Source organism: Oryza sativa, chromosome 7, assembly GCF_034140825.1.
Source record: "Oryza sativa Japonica Group chromosome 7, ASM3414082v1".
NCBI classification, from domain to species: Eukaryota; Viridiplantae; Streptophyta; class Magnoliopsida; order Poales; family Poaceae; genus Oryza; species Oryza sativa.
In genome coordinates, this window is record NC_089041.1 from 7,818,199 (window position 1) to 7,837,976 (window position 19,778).

The window sequence follows — 19,778 nt, forward strand, 5'->3', positions numbered from 1 at the left end:
TAGGCTTGAGAAAGAACTTCAGGGTGTGACATTCAGCCATGCGGGTGGGAGGAGGAAATGAAAGGGTGACTACGACGGCAACGACAACGCCTCCATAACTCCAGCCACACGAATCTACAATGGTGCCTAAGCAAAGCGGCAGCCCTTGTCAACGAGAACTACGACGCGGCGAGGATGAATGGCTACACCAGCTCGACTTTGTTCAACCAACCGTATGGGTATTTTGGTCAGATCAGCTATGAAAAAAAAGGAGAAAATCCCATTAAATGGTAAATATGGCATGGTAGCGGGTTGACAACGCTACGGAGTCTCTTTTTAACAAAACGATTTGGTGGAGTAGCATTCTAGCGAAACCCTTTTTTAGGAGTGGCGCAATATCTAATTTCTCGTTACTGCATGTAATTGTATAGGTTCCATGTTTTGTTTATTCAAGGAATTACAAGAAATGGAGTATCAGCTTATGAATAGCTAAAAAATGTCAATGTGCATGCAGCACCTTAGCGTTTTATATTTATATTGGCAAAAATAGTGCACCTTAGCGTTTTATATTTATATTGGCAAAAATAGATAATAGACAAGAAAGCTTAAATACACAACATGCATGGAGAGCCAACTGAAAGTCAAAACTAAAAACGGAGAGCCAACTGAAAGTCAGAACTAAAAATTTAACAAATCTAGAGGTTGTTCGGTTGGCTGCCGAAGGTGCAACGCTTTATTTTGCCACAAGACATACACAAGTGTGGCAACATGTGGCTAGAAACTTTAGGGCGAAACCAAACCAAGTTGAAGTGTGGCAAACTTTGTACTACTATTTGGTAAGGTGAAGTGTGACAAATTTAGTAGGCTCCATAGAGGTTCAAAAATCAACTGAAACACAACTTTTTTATCATACAAACTACTTATGTATCCGCCTAACAACCACTAATAGGATACACTGGCAAAGGACTTTTTTATCATACAAACTACTTATTTATCTGCCTAACAACCACTAATAGGATACACTGGCAAAGGATTAAGTTGATCCAGATCCAGAGGGAGAGGATCTACCCTCAGTACACACACTTTCTCCAGCTCCTCAAATCCGATCCACCTACTTGGCCCAGTCTGCGCATGGTTATCCAATATAAGAATCTGTAGCTCCCCTCCACGATGTCTGTAACCATAACAGACAATAACGTGGTTACCATTTGTCTCACTGATCAAATCACAGATATCATTGTCCGTGGCCCTTCCCGCAACAAGAGCGTCAATCAGCCAGACGTCTGCAGCAGTTCTCAACTCAGGGGGTACCCACCTATAGACTAGTTCATCATTAACTGAGGCATCAATAAAGTGGTATAGGAGGGACACCCGAATGATTCCAATGTAAGGGCCACCCGTGCGCAGGAGGTGCACAGCGCGCTCTCGTGTGAGACTACCTTTTTGGCGGTACATCCGCCACGATTTGAGCGGGAGGAGAAAGGGGGCTGGTGGTGGAGCATTGGTTGTGCGAATACCACCCATGCCCTTTATCTTTTTCAGTAAAAGAACCATTTTCTTTGATTCGACTCCCTCCTCTGGGTGCAAAATATCATCCCGTATGCAGGCCCTGCGGAGCTTGCGAGGAGCTGCAGCCCGGCACAGGAAGGTACCAGGACCGTGCAGCCGCTCCCACTCCAAACGATGTAGCGCTTCAATGCATACAGCACATGCTAAAATGGTGCAGGTATCTGCAGGTAAAACACAAACACAAGGCATGGTTAATTAATCTCTTGGCCTACTTTACGAAGTGAGAAATCAATTCTGGTTAGTACTCACTTGGTATTGTTTGTTTCATGGGATTACCCATTATGGACCACCAACTGAAGTCCGCGGAGAAGTTACGAACCACAGAGCTCACTACAGTATAGGTGCTTTCTTGAGCATCAGCACTAAGATCCTTGTGTCCCTCACATCTTGCACCAATCTGACAAAAAAAGAGTGAAATTAGTGTATGCAACTAGAATCCATAGTTAAACTTACTATTTTATAGTATCCATAAAAGAGATTTAGTCGTACAAGACCTCGTGTATATCATGCCTTTTTTTTACTAGGGATGTACCAGAAAAATGAACATATCCACTGGTTGCGTTCTGAAATACACATCCAAATATTCACAATTTTTTAAATCATACACTTTCATTTTTATAATGAGTCAATCAGTCAAACCTGGTAGTGTACATAAGGTTGCAACTGAAGAAATACTAAGACCAAGCATTCCAGAAAACAAGAAAAAAAAATGTAACAGAGGCTGAATCTTTCAACCTAACAGTGATCTAAGTGATTTACTAGTGGCCAATTAATTCCACATTGCCAAATTCCATGTACACATTTATATTAACTTCATCTGTAACACCATTTAACAAGACTAAAAGCTCAATCATTTGAATGTAAAATTTCTTATGTTGTGATATAAACAAATAATCTCCCATGCTTTTACAGTTCAACGAAAATGCATCACAGTAAACGGCAAACCGGCTTAGCGCAATCAAGAGCAACTAAATCTCAAATGTTTCAACAAAGCACAAGATATAGTTGTTGCATGTATCAAAGTTTCGTAGCACGTGTTTAATACAGTCAAAACAAAAGGCCGATTTCCACCCCCAAACATTTTTCTTAAGTAATTTCGACTCTACTCTGGATACCTAATCATTTAAACCAAGAAAATCTCTGGATTACAGCAAATCCACAGGATTGATAGAAATGAATGACACCAAAGGTTCCAGTTCCAAATTACAACAAACCACGTTGACACAAGAACCGCATGTAAGCAACGTAATAATCCCAACATTTCACCCAAACGCTAGGATCCCAAATGCCACATTCCCAACAAAAAAATTGACACAGGAATGCCCAGCGTAAACTAGAAAATTGAGTAAACTTCAGCTTACTTTTTCTGGAAATATTCCAGGTGTGCACGAAATCTCAAGAATAGATGGCTTCAGGACTTCTTGATTTCTTATCACAAAATATGACAGCAATAATAGCATGACCATGAGCATGTACATGTGTATCCCCAAATTACACAGGCAGCCGAATTACACTAAATGAGATATGGTTTCACCTCAACAAACAGAAATCAAGAAATCCAATATCCTAATTTAACATTGCAGCAAACATGAAACGCACATGAATCAAGAATTAAACATATCATCATTAGACCCCCACCCCACCCAAGAAAAGCAAGAAGTGAAAAATTACCTCTAGAAGGTGTGAATTGCTGAGAAGAGCAAATCTTGGCCACTCGCGGACTTCTCTCTCGTCCTGATCCACCACCGCCGCAGCAGAGGCGGAGGTCGATGCCTCGGTGCCGCGCCCTCCTGCTCCTGCTCCTAGCTCCTCACCGCTCAGCCTCTCGAAGGGCGGCGAGGACGAGCTGGCGGCACCCTCGCTTGCCGCGCACACCTTCCTCTTTCCCTTCCGGTCGACCACCGGGAAGGCAGCAGAGGCCAATCCCTCGGCGCCGCGGCCTCCGCCTCCGGGGTGGTCGCGGGCCAGCTTCTCGCCGAGGCGCCGCGGCGACGAGGAGGCATGGCCGCCGCCCTGAGTTGCCGTGGAGGTCTTCTTTCCCTCCCGGTCACCCACCGCCACCGGGGAGGCAGAGGCCGAACCCTCGGCACCGCGGCCGCTGCCCCGACCTCCGGGCTGCTCACGGGGCAGACTCTTGGCGACGCGCGGTGGCGGCGGCGGTCGCGAGGGCGCGTTGGCGGCGGCGGCGGCGCTGGGCTTCTGGTGGGCCGCCTCGTAGTCCCCGCGCCCAAGAACCGGTTCGGTGGTGTGGCCGTCCCGGTCTTTTGCTGAACCGGGCGCCATTGAGGCGGGAAGATTGGAAGAAACGGGAAGCGGGGGCTAGGTCAAAATTCTTGAGAAGTTGAGGGAGTGGAGGAGAAAATGCGTTCAGAGGCAAGGGTATCGATGTGAATTATGAATTTATAGGATGTAGTAGTACTAAAGAGACTACTAATCAGGTTATTGAGTAACGAGTAAAATAATAATAATAATAATAGAAAAATCTGATCATATTAAAAAAGTGAGGAAAAATTAGTTTTGCACAAGCCACGTTATGAAATATAGTACCATTTTCTAAAAACAATTCCATCCATATTACCCCGAATATTTTTCAGCGAAACCGTTTTGAAACCGTTTTAAGGCCACGGTGCACCATAATGATATGCATTTTCACCTTGTCGTGCTATACCAATGCCAAATGAGAGTATGAGAATGTTCGTTTTTGTTCCTTTTAGAAAATGGAATTGTGACTCAAGCAAATCTTTTTGGCATATAAGGACCAAAATTGCTTGTTTGTCCATGTTTTTCATGTATGCAATTTATATTTGATTAATCATCAAGTTGAGTCATATTTAGACTAAATTATACTTCCAACTTTGGTCATATAACTACTGAATATTTTGCAGTGGATTTCGGTGATGACAGAAATTTCAAAAAAGAAAGACCGAGACCAAATTGATCAGTCTCACCAAATGCCCACCCCTACTCCTACATATCTGAACTAAATTAGCGTGACAATTGATCGGGTCGAGCAGCAGATATGTGGAACTGCTTTGTATAACAATTTGTACTAAACGTGCATTTACCAGAAATGATATGACCAGATATTCTGCAACCTTGTACGGAGAGTGGCACGTATGTCTCACTACAGGAATATATGCTGTTACACGACGAATCAAGAAATAAAGAAACCTATGGAACCCAGTAATAATGGTCGAAAGAATTGCATGCCCTGCCCTTTACTCCTATAATAACTGAACTGAAATGGCTACCCAGTAGTCTCCTGATGGACAACTTCTGGAAACCGTAACATCAGCTCCACCAATCTTATTGTGCTACAGCAAAGTTACTTTTTTTTACCAGTGTAAGTCACAACTGAACACAGAAGTCCGAATACCAGCAATTGCAATTTTAACGTAAAGGAGGCACGAGGATAGGTCACAAGAAAGGCAAAGGATAAAAGTTACAAGCGTTGTATGATACTATGATCACTATTTTATCTTCCATCCGACAACATAACACTCACGATCCACAGCATGCAGATTTCTGCAAAGTTGTGGCCTCAGCATCACCCTCTGGTTTGTTGATCTTGATCGTGCGATCCTGAAAATCGAGCATGTTAAATAACCTTCAAGTATCATGTTGCTAATTTTGAAGGGAAGAGAAGATGGAGATTTATACCTCAGTCTTGGAATCAGTCTCCGCAAGTCTTTGCTTAATATCCCTTGCTATTGAAAAGAAAACCTGCTCGACATTCAGGTTTGTCTTTGCACTCTGTAGCCAACAAACAAATTATGCACGTGTAATTATATGAGAAACCGTGCATTGCACAACTGGTTACATATTATTAAGACAGAAGCGCAGATATTAAAACAGATTAACAACTAACCGTTTCAAAGAACTTGATGCCATATTCATCAGCAAGTGCTTGCCCCTTTGAAGTTGGTACGGCCTGTGTTAATATAATACAACCAATTAAAAATTAAGCCAAAAGGTGTCCAAAATAATAATTTGAAGACTGGAGTAATCCCCAAGATAACGCTATATACCATAGCACCAGAAAGATAGCTTTCATACATTGAGAATGGAACAACAAAATACCAAACATTTAATTGCTTTTATTTTTTGCATTGAGCTTTTTCACGTCTTGATTTTAATTGCTATTCTGCATTTTAGTTCTATAAATTATTGCTACTCATCATATATATCATTGTGTTAAAACAGCATTATATGCTTGTATGGAACACATACTTTGATAGTCTGTACTTTCTTGCAAAGGTTATATGAGAAATAGTTACTGAGCAGAACATACCCTTTTGCTTTCATCCATGTCAGCTTTGTTGCCTACCAAAATCTTGTTCACATTATCGGAAGCATGTTGCTCTATGTTCCTAATCCAGTTTCTTATATCTGTCAATAACACCACCAAGATCAGAAGTGGAAGGTGAAGTGCCATAACAGAAGATTAGCAGAAGTGAAAGAGTCGGTACTATTAAATGATGACTCGTCGGTGACATCATAAACAAGCAAAATACCCATTGCTCCCCTGTAGTAGGCTGCATTGCACAAAGTATTCAGATGAACAGCAGTATATCCATGTAATTGTTCAAAACAAACTTGACTTCAACTGAAAATAAACAACCATACCAGTTGTAATAGTTCGGAAACGTTCTTGACCAGCTGTATCCCAGATTTGAAGTTTAATCCGTTTACCATCCAGTTCGATTGTTCTTATTTTGAAATCAATCCTTTTTCAAGAATTAAAAATAAAAAAGTTTTTAGATGCACTGCAATAACTTGTACAACAATAATCCAGTCAAAAGCTTCTTTTCTAACTTGTACAGCACTTACCCGATGGTGGTAATAAAACTGGTGGTGAAGGAACCATCAGAGAACCGTAGGAGGAGACAACTTTTCCCAACACCTATACAAGGATTTTTTTTTAAAAAAAAAAGAAAGTCAGGTGCATTATCAGACATATGATTAGTCCTACAGGTTATAGTATGTTTACAACAAGCACGATAGCGAGTCCATGAAAAACAACTTGATGAAGATAAAGTGGAAATGTAAAACGGATACCAATATACGATCAAGTCATACATTCAACAAACATATATCATTTCACATTTTCCACTAGAACATCTACACAACACTTAAGCTAGCCAGCTTGGCTTCTTCTCAATAATTAAAATTTAGTAACCGTCTAAATACAAAGATAGATCTGGTTTTAATGATAATATGGATATCATATCATATCATACCCTGTGGTAAGCAAACTGTTATTTTAGGCAAAGAAGATCAAAAGAAGTGCAAATCAAAAAAAAAATATTGCACTTCTTTTTTGTTACAAACGACCATAGAATTGTTACTGACTGAAAAAGCAGCACCCAAAAAGTACAAAATAAATTATCAAGGACAATGGAACTAGAGAGAAGAAGTAAGCACTTCTGTGTTTCTTTTTATTGGCTTCCCAGTTCCCAGAAAACTCAATTAAGTAACATTCATTGAGAAACCAGTATATGTATTTTTCCCATAATTTTAATGATGGTGTAGCCACAACGTATGGCATATGCTACTGAATGAGATCAGCATTTTACTTCATACACTAAATGCGCTTGTAGTTTGACTAATTGTTGGTCAAAACCTACAAATTTTGACTTTCTGGAATTAAAATGTCCCCGATAAAAATCACAGAAGGAGTAGCTAGATGATATATCAGTGTGACATTAACTAGCTAAGTCAAGACAGAAGACATACTACTAAGTAGTTTGAGATCCGTGTTGCAGAACTGTATTAAGGAAGAGAGTTGAAAAATGCTTATCAGCTCACAAGTCGACATACAAGGGATCATGAGTTTCTTTACTCACTTTGATTCAACTGAGTAGACGTGACAGAGCTATTAATGCATTCAGAGTTTGCTTAATCAAGGATAAGGAACGAAAGGAAGCTTAAACATTCACAATGTTTTCACATCGCAAGTTCGCAACAAACAATAACAGTCATAGAAAGGTTTATACATAAATTTTGAGTAGTCTTACTGCAGTGATGTCTATTGTTAAGATAACCGCATGTATATTGTGCATTTTCATGAGCAATTGAACATTGATAATAAAAAATTTCAAAGTAACAAACAGAAAAGGAAAAAAAAAAAGCTCTTGTACAGTCAACATTCACAATTCCTGTGCTTGAAGCAACTTTGGGTCTTCAGCATAGCTCCTGAGTGGAACATATGCAACTTGTCGGTGCATGCACGAAATCACTCCAGGCTCATCTTGCACCAAAACGTCGAAAATGTACGGTAATCCGATTCACCGAATCGGGTAGCTGTTCCACGCGAGCTTGAGCGCAAAGCACCATGTCGGCTGATCAAACCGGCCTCAGCGATCCACCCCGACCCAGATCCCCCCACCCCCAAACTCACCTCACACCAACAATCCCACCGAATCGGAACTCAAATTCGCAGGTGAAACCCAACCAGATCTCGCGCGCGCTGCGCGGGATCGATCGCCGAGCGCGCGGCGAGGGGAGAGCGAGCGGGATGGCGCAGATTCAGCTACGTACCGCTGTCGCCGATGAGGAGCAGCTTGATGAGGTAATCGTAGTCGGCCCGAGCCCTCGCCGGCGGCGCCGCCATCGATTCCCCCAATCCCCACACTAGAGCGTCCCCTCCCCCTCAACGGATCGAACTGGGCTGGCGGACTGGCGCGCGGGAGGCGAACCGGATCGAGCGATCTCGCTACAGGCGGAGGCGGCGGCGGCGGCGGCGGGTTCCGGCCTCTCCTCCTCCGGTCGCCGAGCCCTCGACGCTGGCTGCGGCGGCGAGGGGACACGGACGCGGCGAGATCGGAGGGAGGGGGAGAGAGAGAGAGAGAAGGGGAAGGAAGGAAGGAAGGAGGGTGGTGGTGGTGGAACCGGTCCACCGTGGACTTTTAAATCGGATGGATTTTCACTTATACACGCGGACGCGGGTGAGAAATGAAATCTCTCTCCAGTTTGTTGGTTTGATGGAGCATGGATTTATTTATACGAGGTTTGAAATTTTTGAATTTTTTTAGAAATAATACTATTTAATAGAAAATTGTAAAAATATAGATCGACCGACTAAAACCATATTGTTCGATAAGTACCTGTCAAACTACGGTTGTTCGTAGGTGTTACGTGCTAAAAAATAAAATTTAAAAGCTCATGGTGCAGTGCACAGTCTGCCATTGCAGTTGGGTGTTGGGTGGGAGGACCTATTGAACAACCTTGCCTCCTGCATGGATGTTCTCTTTTCATATATTTTTATTTTTTAAAAAATACACTAACAACCATATCGAACAAACTGATGTGGTACATTCAGTACTAATCGTATTAAAATTGTTCGATATGTACTCTGCTGAACTTTGGTTGTTCAACAGGGTAATAAACTCGTGATTTTAGTTGAGAGACCTCTATTTTCACGATTCTTTATTAAAATAATATTATTTCTAAAAAAATCCAAAAGTTTTGAACTGCTGAATCGGGGATTTGCACACGGTTTGAAATTCCGGACTATACCCTATGAAATCATCAATATGATTATATGAATATGAAAAATATATGGAGTGGAAAGATGTTTTCTTCAAGTGAAATTTATATGAAAATTCTTATAATACCATATCCGCGAGTAGTTCAAATGCCCAAACATGAAGAAGCACTAGAGGTTTAATTCGTAGTGCTCGTAAATATTATGCACGGCTCCCATTACCCGTAAATATTATGCACGGATGAAATCAATAGGAATTAGTTAGGTCAAAGATTTTCATCTCTTCTAGAATGCGCTAGAAGGTGCGAAACCCAGTGGGTTAGATGGGTTAGATCCCTTGTGTAGGTGATGTATCCGTCAATAGCAAGACATCCGTAACTGTTGTAGGTTCGTTAATATTAAGATATACTCCCTCCATTCCTTAATATAGGGCGCAACTGCTTCAAACCCTAATACCAAGGAGGCTTAACTGTTTTCTCGAGGTGACGACGTATGCAACGCTTCGATCTGCCCGTGTGCAGCATGCATGCAGCTCTTCGCATCTGCAAGAGATAAGCAACCCAAGAAACGAAGCGCTAACTCCACGCATTGAAAGCGCACCAAGTTTCATGCTTTTGTTTTAATGCTGCTTGCTGCATGTGCATGCACGCCCTATATTCTGGTGCACTTCAAAAACCAGTTACGTCCTATATTATGGAACGGAGGGAGTATTGTTTAGTATGTGCTCATGTATCGTGTATGTGCAGGTACCGTGTTTCAAAAAGAAAGAATGGGCTAGGAGGTATTTTTATAAGGTGCTTCCATGGAGCAAAGTTTCTATTTATTTTTATAAGGTATCTTGTGATTTTTTTTTAAAAAAAGGGTTTTACTATTTTAGTTATGACGAATATTTGGGCTCCTATTTTTTTTATTTTTCTTTGTTAGGATCTTTCATCGAGATTCGTGTTCATGTAGATCTAACTTGTAGTTACACTCAATCATAGCGCACTTAGGGTATCCACAATGTAGTGTAAAAGTAGTCCATAAGCAATAGAATATTCCATTCAGCCACCTATTACCATTGTGCAACTAGTCCATATAGAAAAAATAGCAAAAGATACCCATATGGAATAAATTATATTATCTATCTCTACTCCTCTCTCTTCTCCTAATGATACCTTGTATCTAGATATTGCCATAGGGATAAACTATTTATGTGGTCCCATCTATATGGATCACTGTCATATATATTGGTGATGCCCTTATACTTGGTTATGGAGCACTTATACTTCATAACAGAGCACCTAAAAATTAGATTTTATAACTTTGTTTATCTAGATTTACAATTTTTGACATGATTATTCTTTTTTTATTTCATTCAAAACGGGATATATGTATTGGTTGAAATTTCTACAATATCTAAGGCAGTGTTTGGCAAATGGGAAAGGGAAATGATTTCCCACCCATCTTTAAATCCTAACCATTTATTCTCCATGATCCATTTAATCCTAACTCTTCATTAATTTCCCAATCCCAATCCCACCCCCCATTTCCCATTATCCAAACACACCCTAAAACTCCAAATCTATTGAAAGATAAATAGATTGTCCTCAAACTTTGTGAATTACGACCAACAAGGCAACAATTAGATTTCAAAGTGTTTTCATATATTTATACAACCATCACAAATATGTTTTAAGAGAAATAATCGGTCAAAGCTTACGAAGAAGACAGTTTTAAGTTAAAATAAGTTTGATAAAAAATCAGCAGATAGTGATTTACACAAGGAACAGAAATGATATGCAGGAGTAATAGGGAGAAGTCATCTGGCACAACAATTTAGAGAAAAGAAGGGTCGTTTTGGCTAATGGCTGCTGCAATACAAAGAGGCAAAGCGAGAAGATTAAAAAAACAATCGGGCAGGCCACAAAAATTTGAAAAAAATTAGCATAAACTTTCCATTTGCCTACAATTGGCAATCAAACAAAAAAGAAGTGCTCAACTAGACATCCGGTAAATTATCCGCAAAACTGTTACATCGGTAGAATCTCACAGCTAACCAAGATCATAGTTCAACAGTTGTCGAGAAATAGAAACTTCCTATGAAACTTCTGAAGAGATTACATTTTCTGTATCATGTCAGAGATATACTTCACAATCCAAGGGTGATGCAAGAAAAAACTTTGCAATCTATCAGTCGTCTCTCTTTGGCTTACGATATGTTTCCTCAATATGCTTGGCTAGGAACATGTACGTGTTGAATAGCTTCTTGACATTTGGGACGTCATAATTCTGAGCTACATAGACACCACATCCCATTCCAAACATTAATGTGAAGCTGGTCCTGAAGAAACCCATTGCAACAAAACCTGGCAAGTAGCAACAAGCATGAATTGGTACTATCATCCAAGATACAGATTTAATGCACCCAACAAGCATGAATTGATTGTGAGATCAGAATAAAAACTGATAGCATTATTATATTTGTTGCCAGAATATTTTTCTCCAAATCATATTAATGCAAGTTGTGTAAGCTAAACAAACTCATGGCATAATAACATATTTAAGCATAATAAAATTAAGTAACACCAGTTTAGCATCAAGAAGACCTGAAACAATTCCAACAGGCGATAAGTTTCTTAGCATCTACAGAAACATATTTATACAATCTGTGAAAGCTAAAAACACACCACAGTATACCCCATCCAAGCATAAGAGTAGCACTGATTTAGCTTTTCAACTAGACTTGAAACATTCCCTACAGGCACTAAATTCACTAGTATTGTGGACTGTGGAGTAATGCTGATATTGTATCAATTATGCTTCATGGGCAAGCCAAGATCAGGCATGCTTCATGGGCATCCCAGCTGGGCAGATGCAATGGGCACAATCTGTCAGGCACACTGTTAATCATACCCAGAAAAAATTGAGCTCAGTTTCTCTAAATAATTCATAACGACCTGAATCCCAACAGGGTTTAGGAAACCATTTACAACATATAGTACATACATACCGAATGGTTATAGTGTAATTCAAGTAAATCGTGACAAGATTCTGGGCGCTGGAATACAAATAATAAATCATGTTTTTGGCATTTGAACTTGCAAATATGAAATGGTTCTGGAAGTTCTTGTCAATTAACATAAGATTCTGGGCTCAGTCCTACAGAATTTTTTATGAAGGAAAAATAAAATCCTTTTCCTAGTTAAGGCTTACAGCACAGGGAAGCACATTTGGATTGTTGGGCCTATAGTAGTATGGAACACAAGGAATTCATTATGGTTTCTTTTATCAGGAAATTCATACATATTTCATAGGAAATAACTTATTTTATGCAGAAATAGGTAAAAAGAAAATTAAGTCTCCAGGGTTCACCGAAATAACCATATCAGTCAGTCCCAGGACATAATAAAAAAAATGGAAGCATAGGCCTCAATGCTATAAGAAACCAGCACACCGCCACTCCACCAGCATTGAGAGGCAAAGTTGGGAATCCCACAGCCAAATCGGGCAACAACAACAAAAAAAGGTGAAGTGCAGATCGATAGGTTTTGTTAAAGCATAGAAGAACGACAGATCCTTTGCCAAGTATTTTCTTGCCTATTGGATTTAGAGGCCCTTCTGCTCAGGTATTGTGATGGACACTTGGGCATGAACTTCATATGAAATAGTGAATACTTTCTCTGTGCATGGCATTGACCAGAAAAAGCAGAGCATCACACACAACCAAAATATATAGAACCAATCTAGAACATATTGCTGAGAACCAATTTTAGATCCCCTAAATATCATAGCCATCCATGGGTCAAGAAAAAGCAATCACCCAGAGCTGCGGTGAAAACGCAGCCAAATCAATCCACTGATAAGGATGGCAAAATCTACTCAATGATCTACAATCCGGTGCTTGAATCGTGCAAATCGGATTGCAATGCAGTCTGCGTGGCTCACAGCACACACAGCGATTCACACCCCCCCCCCCCCCCCCCCCCCGAATTTCCCAATTCCCATCAATCTAAACAGGACTATATTTTCTTTTTAGAAACTTCACGACTTGCTACTAGTCCACTACAAGGTGAAGGTTAAACCTTCATAAAAACAGCTCGATAAACTTTGCCTTGATTCAACCGCTCGCAACTATCCTAGGGTTTTGGTTCAATCAAACAACGTGGGGAGAGAGATCGTTACTCACTTGGAATCCGCCGCCGCCGACGCCGCCGCTCCTGCTCAGGCTGCTGGTTCACCTCCCCTCCCTCCGCCGCCGCCGCTGCTACTTCCTCTCGCCGCGATTCCCCAACCCTAGAATCTGGAGACTTCTCTCTGCTGGTTTTTTTCTGGGTTCTCTCGTTGAAGCAGATTTTTTTTTAATTTATTTTTATTTCGGGTCTCGCACACACTCGCCTCGCCTTCGCCCCGATCCGTTCCGTTCGAACCGAACTCGTAAAACGGAGGTCAGAGGGATCGGGTGAGAAGTGGAAACCGGATCGTAAAACAGTATTCCTCCAACACGAATAGGTGTGCAGAATCTTTTTTACTTTTAAAACTTTATATTAGAAAAAAAAAATAGTAGAGAACCTCTTTTTGATGGTCAAATATTTCCGTTGCACCGCGGCACTGCATTGTCTTGCCATGCTACCATGGTTGACGTTGTAAACTTATAGAAACAAACTTAAATAAAATAAAACGATATATAACCTTTAGTACAAACGCGAGATAAGTATTGGGCTAAAATTCCCTTTATATGAAGGTTTGCACTTAACCGTTAAGGAACTTAAAATATGAAATAGGAAAAACACTAGAGGGTGAGGAGAGTGGAGAAGAAGAGAAGTATGTCTAGCCTGATGGCTCTTACCTAATCCTCTTCAAATTATCAATTGGAAACTCAAGCATGATTGGAGTAAAGGTTTATCAAACTTCGTGAGTTCATTGAGAAGAGTATTATATTTGAGTAAAGGTTTATCGACTTAGGTCTACATATTTTAGTACCTATCCTATTTTATACAATGTGAGTTTATGAGGTCAAACAATATCTAACTGGGTTAACTTTTTGATAGCTTGAAAAGAAATTCATAGACGATCATTTTTGCCAAGTTTCGTGAAGAACAACCAAGAACCCATAAGACCTCTTTGGCACATCTCCGAATTCAAAATTTGTTGGACCTGCCTATTTAAACCACATAATTTAATATATAAAATTTAAATCTATCGTGGATTTAAGATAAGAAGCTGTATTAAATAGGACCTAAGATAGAGTACATGAAATTAATGTTACAGGTATATTCTTGAAAACAAACGGTTAATCTCTCGGGATGATTTTTTGAAACTAATCTCTAGAGAGGATTACTGGCATGACTACCTTCCTCTGTCAGATTTCTGAAATGAATGCCTATTTGTCTGCTCTATATTCCGTAAGCACCAGAATAACAATGGTTGCTTTTATGCCTTTATCCACCTTAGCAAAATCTTCAAAACAGGCTAAAATTCCTCCCTTTCTCCTGTACACAGGCCTGATATAAAACAGACAAATTTTCGCACACAATTCCATCGAGCAGATAGTACACTGATCTAGACGTTACATGAGGAAGAAAGCAGAGTTAGATCAGATATGCCAACATTCTCAGACGGTAACTGTAGTCTGGAGAGGATCATCAGATATGCCTACATTTTCCCAACAATTGCCTGTACCTGTATGACCCAATTTAGTATCTTGGCCCAGAGATCTAAGCATTCTGCACCAAGCAAAAAAGAAAACTCATTGAACAAATAATGCATACCAACCATCATCTTTGCCCATAATCTCATTCCAACTGACGATATTTCTGATCATGCAACTGCCATCTGAAAATTACTATTTGGGTGGACTACTAGATCATGAGTAGCAGCAACACAGGTATGTGCAGATACAGGGTGCAAAGCCATATATATCGGCGTAGCTGGCATTACTACGATTGTTCTTTTCATGTCTGAAATAACAGTCCCCATCTCAGCACTAAATAGAGAAAAATCTTCAAAACCTTTTCTTTCACTTCATCAGAAAGATTGGTGCAACTGTTTACTTCATCAGAAAGATTGGTGCAACAGTTGAAACAGTTTAGTTCATTTCCATCAATTTGTGAAGCAGTTGAATCTGTAAGTAACGGATCTAAGCAAGATTATGGATGAATGTATTCTCCTAGTTGGGTTTTGTATTGTCTGTCTTCAACATTCATCCAAAGACTTATTTATTCGATTCGCTGTATCTCGAACAGAGGTATGTCCCGTTTCCTCCTCTTGCTTTTGGTTAGTGGCTTTCTCTTTTTAGAAGTATCATATTCAAAGTTTGTTTAGAAGAAGCATGCCAAGGGGTCAAACATTTAGGAGAGATAAAAACGTGAGAAAGAATCACTTAATGTGGCAAAATTTGTGCTTGTCCTGTATCAGGGCATCTAACATGACATATAGCTGCTTACCTGCTTGTAGGAATGGAAAGAGAACCTAATGCACAGAATTTACTAATTTCAAGTGAATAATTTTTGTAAAAAAAATCCTTTCAATGTCAGCATTTTGGTAAAATCATATACATAGACACATAGTAGAAAAACACAAAGTAGTCAGAACAGCATGTATGGTTTGTATTTACATATATAGATGCAAGAGTTGTATGTCAAATACAATTCTACTTTCACATAATCATTTAGTTTAGTTGCACGGGAAATTCAGCTAATTATCTTTAAAGGCATAAATCTCTACTCAATAATTTTTACACGCAGAACCTATGTTTGAACAAATAAACCTTCTGCCATTTAGCAAACAAAAATGGACTATGCCCTATGTTGAACAAAACTAGACTATGCCCTATGTTGAACAAAAATGGACTATACCCTAGTGGCCATCCTTGCATCATTGACAAATAGCAATCCCACAACATTAATAATGTTATTTACTCTTCCATGGTGCCAGGGAAGCTTCTTCATGGCCATGATGGTGCAAGTATGTGACAAAATCCAACCACATGACAATATCTGCACGAGGGTTCATAAAATGTAATTGGCATACACTCCCATCGATCCCGACTATCGTTTTGCAGAAACTAATTATAACATCATGCTCTTACCATGTAAGGAACAGCATAGAGCTTTAACATCTTAAGAGGCCCCATCACAAAGGTAACCAGCGAGAATCCCAACCATTGCTAGCCAGTTGATGTTACCACATCCTTCTTCTCATTTGGTTGGAACAGCCCACTGCTTGGGTTCAAGTGTGAACCTTCCCTGGACTCCTTGCAAACTGCAGACATGACCCCAAACAAGGAATTTACTATGACATTACAAAATAAGAACCTTCAATACACTTGTCAATGAATGTCAAGAAGCTCTTGTCCTAACCAAGAAAAATGAGAATGCCAGCATGGGAAATGGAATGGTGAACCTCAAGCATAGTCTGTACAGACGCCCAGGCAGTTGCAGATTGTTACAACTATAGAACCATCAAGCATAATTCGCCTGTCCCCTATGCAGAATTCCTCACAAACCACCCAAATACAAAGGTGGGTGATCTTCTGGCAAAGCTGAGTCATTACCTGCTTGGACTTCGATTCAGCTTGCAGGATCGCTAGTACCTCCTTATCAGGGTTGACCCAACACCTCCCTGCACGTTAACCACAGAACATGAATCAAAGCTTCTGTGTTCAGAGAAACAGAAAGTCAGAAAGCAATGGTAGATCAGCTACAAAACCTGTTAAGCTTTCTGCGTCAGAATTTGTTGAACAAGAGAAGCAGCAGTCAGAATTTGCTGAACAAGAGAAGCAGCAGAAAAATTGCAATGCCTCTGCATGTGTGAGCCGGTGCTCTTCCAGAGCTCCTTGTGGCTGGCATCTGCTCCTCTGGGAAGGACATGGATCAGGATGATCCAGTTGCTGGCCTTCACCAGGTTATCCACCGCCTGCCTCACCACAGCCTTGCTAAATGGCGAGTAGTCCATGCCGACTGCCGATGATAATGGTTCGTAGGTGGAGGTGAGGATGTCTGGCTCATCAAGGTGAGGTAGCCTGTTAATGCGCTTCTCCGCAGATGAGGAATATACTTGGCATCAGATGGCTAATAAGGAATTCTCCTTAAATCAATATACATTTGAGCCACAATCTCTAGTACAGCCATGCACGTGCACGACGCAGTACATAACAATCTTCAGTTACTCAGTTAGTCATCATGAATGGTCAACAAAATTTCACCAGAAATCCTCACAAGAACAACTAGCATCCTTGAAATGATGAAACCGATACAAGTCACGAACAACTATTTCCCTACCTGTGGCCAGACTTATGTACTTGATCGCTTCATGGCAATCCTCACAAACACGCAGATTCTTGAAGATCCTAAGTGGAGTCCCACTTGGAGTGCTGATGATCCCAAATGCAATGGCCAGCTTCTCACTGTGGAACTTAAGAGCTGTTTCCCTTTGTTCATCCTCTACATCATGAACAACAAGATCAGTTCTACTTGTGTACCCAATCTCCTTCAGTCTCTCCACCAGCTTCTCCAAGTAAGCATAAATTTCAGCTGATTGTGGGTGTGACGCATCCCCTGCAACAAATGTATGCACAGTATTCTTCAGGTGGATCCAAGATCGACCAGGCTGCTTCCTGACCTTCCTTTCCTGCATTGAAACTCTAAGCTCAAAAGTGTCGTGCCATTTGTTGTTGGTTGCATATATGTTTGACAGCATAACATATGATCCAGCATCGCATTGCTCCAGTTGAACCAATTTTTCAGAAGCCAATTTTGCATATTCGTTGTGCTGGTGAAGTCGACAAGCTGACAGTAGCGTCTTCCAAACAATAGCCTCATGGTTGATGTTGTTTTCCTCAATGAAGTTCTTTGCTTTGTCAAGCAGTCCAGATCGCCCGTAAAGATCAACAATGCAATTGTAGTGCTCAATGCTTGGAACAATTCCATACTCCTCTTGCATCTGCTTAAAGTAAAGCTCTCCTTCACTGACCAATCCAACGTGGCTACAGGCAGATAGAACACCGACAAGGGTAATCTCGTTAGGAGTCATTTTTTCTGCTGTCATTCTTTCGAAGAGCTCAATAGCTATCCTGCCTTGGCCATGAGATGCATAGGAGCACAGCATTGAAGTCCAGACAGCAATGTTTTTGGTGCAAGCTCTGTCGAATATGCTACGAGCATCTTCAAGGTTGCCACACTTAGCATACATGTCCACAATGGCAGATGCCAATGGTGCATCCAATTTGTACCATAGCTTCTCCACGCAGCCATGCACTTGCCTTCCTTGCTCAACCATCCCAACATTTGCACAAGCTGCGGCTACACTAGTGAGGGTAAACCGATCAGCAGCAACCCCTTCGCGCAGCATCCTTCGAAAGAGATCAAGAGCTTCTTCCTCCCTGCCATTCTGGACATACCCAGCAACCATTGTGCTCCAGGCAAAGTTCATGTCTCTAGTGAGTGGTGACCAATGATCAAAGACTGACGCAGCTGCCTCCAATAAGCCGCATTTGCAGTACATGTCCATGAGAGAGCTCCGAACAAATGCATCACCCTCCAGTGCAGCAATCAAAACACGGCCATGGAGCTGCCGGCCTAGGTCTGGCAAGAGAAGCATGCCGGCCAAGACAAACGCTGTGGAGTAAGTGTAGTGATTGAACACCACTCCAGCTTGCGCCATTCGACGCAGGTGGCTCAGGGCGTCCGCAGCATGCCCACTCCGCATCAGGCCGCTGATGATTGTGTTCCAGCTTGTAGTGTCACGCAGCGGCGATTCATCAAAAAGCTGCATCGACCCAAGGATATCACCGGACTGTATGCATGCACCGATGGCAATGTTCCAGGAGACGGCGTCTCTCTCGGCCATTGCTCCGAACACCCGCCTGGCACGCTCGAACTGGCCACACTTGGCGTACATGTCAAGAACAGCATTGCACAGCACCACGTCCAGATGCACCCCGTTCCTCAGCATCCACCCGTGGACGCGCTTGCCGGACTCCACATCGCCCATACCGGCGCAGCACCTGACGACGGCAGCAAGGACGAACGCGTTCGGCGTGGCTTCACCTTCGGCCAGCATCTCCGCGAACGCGCGCATTCCGTCCGCATACCGGCCGCGCCGTGCGCAGCCCGAGATCGTCAACGTCCACACGGGCGCGGTCCTCGTGGGCCTTTCGTCGAACACCCCGCGGGCGTCGTGGAATCTGCGGCGTCTGACCCAGAACCGCAAAACCGAGGCACGCTCGTGGGGCACCGTAGCCAAGCGTGCCTCGAGGGATCCCCCGCGGGCGGCTCGTCCCCGCAGGAGGAGGGCCGCAGAGAAGGGATGCGTGGAAGCCCGCGGCGAGAGCAGCCGAGCCGCAGCTTTCCTCGCCGCGCACATCACGAGCTCGCTGGCCGCCGGTGGAGCCGTGGAGGCGAGGGAACGATGCGATCAAGGCCGCGCGCATGGAGGCGATGATGGCGGCGCTGGAGCGCGCGCGACGAGGCGGATGCGAGCGGCCGCCGCCGCGGCGGCTATCGCGAGGAGGAAGAGGAGCGAAGCGAAGAAGCTGGCGAGAGGGGCGCGACGTGGGCCGGGAAAAAAAAGCAATTCCTAGGATGAAAATGATTTCGATTCAAATCTGATTTTGTTTATATTTGAATAAGATTTCAAAGTTTTATAACAAGGATAGGGGCTCATTTGGTCCTAAGAAATTTCATATAAATATTAGGGCTAATTTGAAAAGCAGGATTCTCAAAACATAAGAACAAGAAAAAAAAATGCAAGATTAAAATTTCAT

General features: G+C 41.9%; 4 protein-coding genes and 1 long non-coding RNA gene across 7 annotated transcripts; 1 reads left to right on the plus strand and 4 right to left on the minus strand.

The window, feature by feature from the left end:
• Positions 1-789: 789 nt before the first annotated feature.
• On the minus strand, positions 790-3,872 carry LOC4342801 (uncharacterized). Its single transcript, XM_015790164.3, has 3 exons — positions 3,220-3,872; positions 1,798-1,945; positions 790-1,709 (listed from the first exon to the last, which is right to left on the minus strand). The coding sequence occupies exons 1-3, from the start codon at positions 3,829-3,831 to the stop codon at positions 979-981; spliced, it is 1,491 nt and encodes a 496-aa protein (XP_015645650.1). The 5' UTR covers positions 3,832-3,872; the 3' UTR covers positions 790-978.
• Positions 1,563-4,747, plus strand: LOC136357223 (uncharacterized). The gene is made up of 2 exons (XR_010742415.1): positions 1,563-1,715; positions 4,434-4,747. It is a non-coding gene; the product is annotated as an uncharacterized lncRNA (long non-coding RNA).
• On the minus strand, positions 4,739-8,198 carry LOC4342802 (ras-related protein RABE1c). The gene is made up of 8 exons (XM_015792161.2): positions 8,089-8,198; positions 6,379-6,451; positions 6,175-6,275; positions 6,018-6,083; positions 5,840-5,937; positions 5,417-5,479; positions 5,209-5,301; positions 4,739-5,130 (listed from the first exon to the last, which is right to left on the minus strand). Exons 1-8 carry the CDS (start codon positions 8,159-8,161, stop codon positions 5,050-5,052), a joined length of 648 nt encoding a protein of 215 aa, XP_015647647.1. The 5' UTR covers positions 8,162-8,198; the 3' UTR covers positions 4,739-5,049.
• Positions 8,199-10,946: 2,748 nt separating this feature from the next.
• LOC4342803 (uncharacterized) lies at positions 10,947-13,359 on the minus strand. Its single transcript, XM_015790016.3, has 2 exons — positions 13,203-13,359; positions 10,947-11,382 (listed from the first exon to the last, which is right to left on the minus strand). Exon 2 carries the CDS (start codon positions 11,369-11,371, stop codon positions 11,207-11,209), a length of 165 nt encoding a protein of 54 aa, XP_015645502.1. The 5' UTR covers positions 11,372-11,382; positions 13,203-13,359; the 3' UTR covers positions 10,947-11,206.
• A 2,238-nt stretch (positions 13,360-15,597) lies between these two features.
• On the minus strand, positions 15,598-19,552 carry LOC4342804 (pentatricopeptide repeat-containing protein At4g21065). 3 transcript variants are annotated; one of them, XM_015789755.3, is made up of 4 exons: positions 16,724-19,552; positions 16,569-16,636; positions 16,104-16,276; positions 15,598-16,011 (listed from the first exon to the last, which is right to left on the minus strand). In XM_015789755.3, exon 1 carries the CDS (start codon positions 19,376-19,378, stop codon positions 17,216-17,218), a length of 2,163 nt encoding a protein of 720 aa, XP_015645241.1. In that variant the 5' UTR covers positions 19,379-19,552; the 3' UTR covers positions 15,598-16,011; positions 16,104-16,276; positions 16,569-16,636; positions 16,724-17,215. The 3 variants fall into 3 exon arrangements, with proteins under 3 accessions (XP_015645241.1, XP_015645238.1, XP_015645237.1); XM_015789752.3 differs by having other exon boundaries at positions 16,418-16,636; XM_015789751.3 differs by having other exon boundaries at positions 16,375-16,636.
• Between the last annotated feature and the right edge of the window lie 226 nt (positions 19,553-19,778).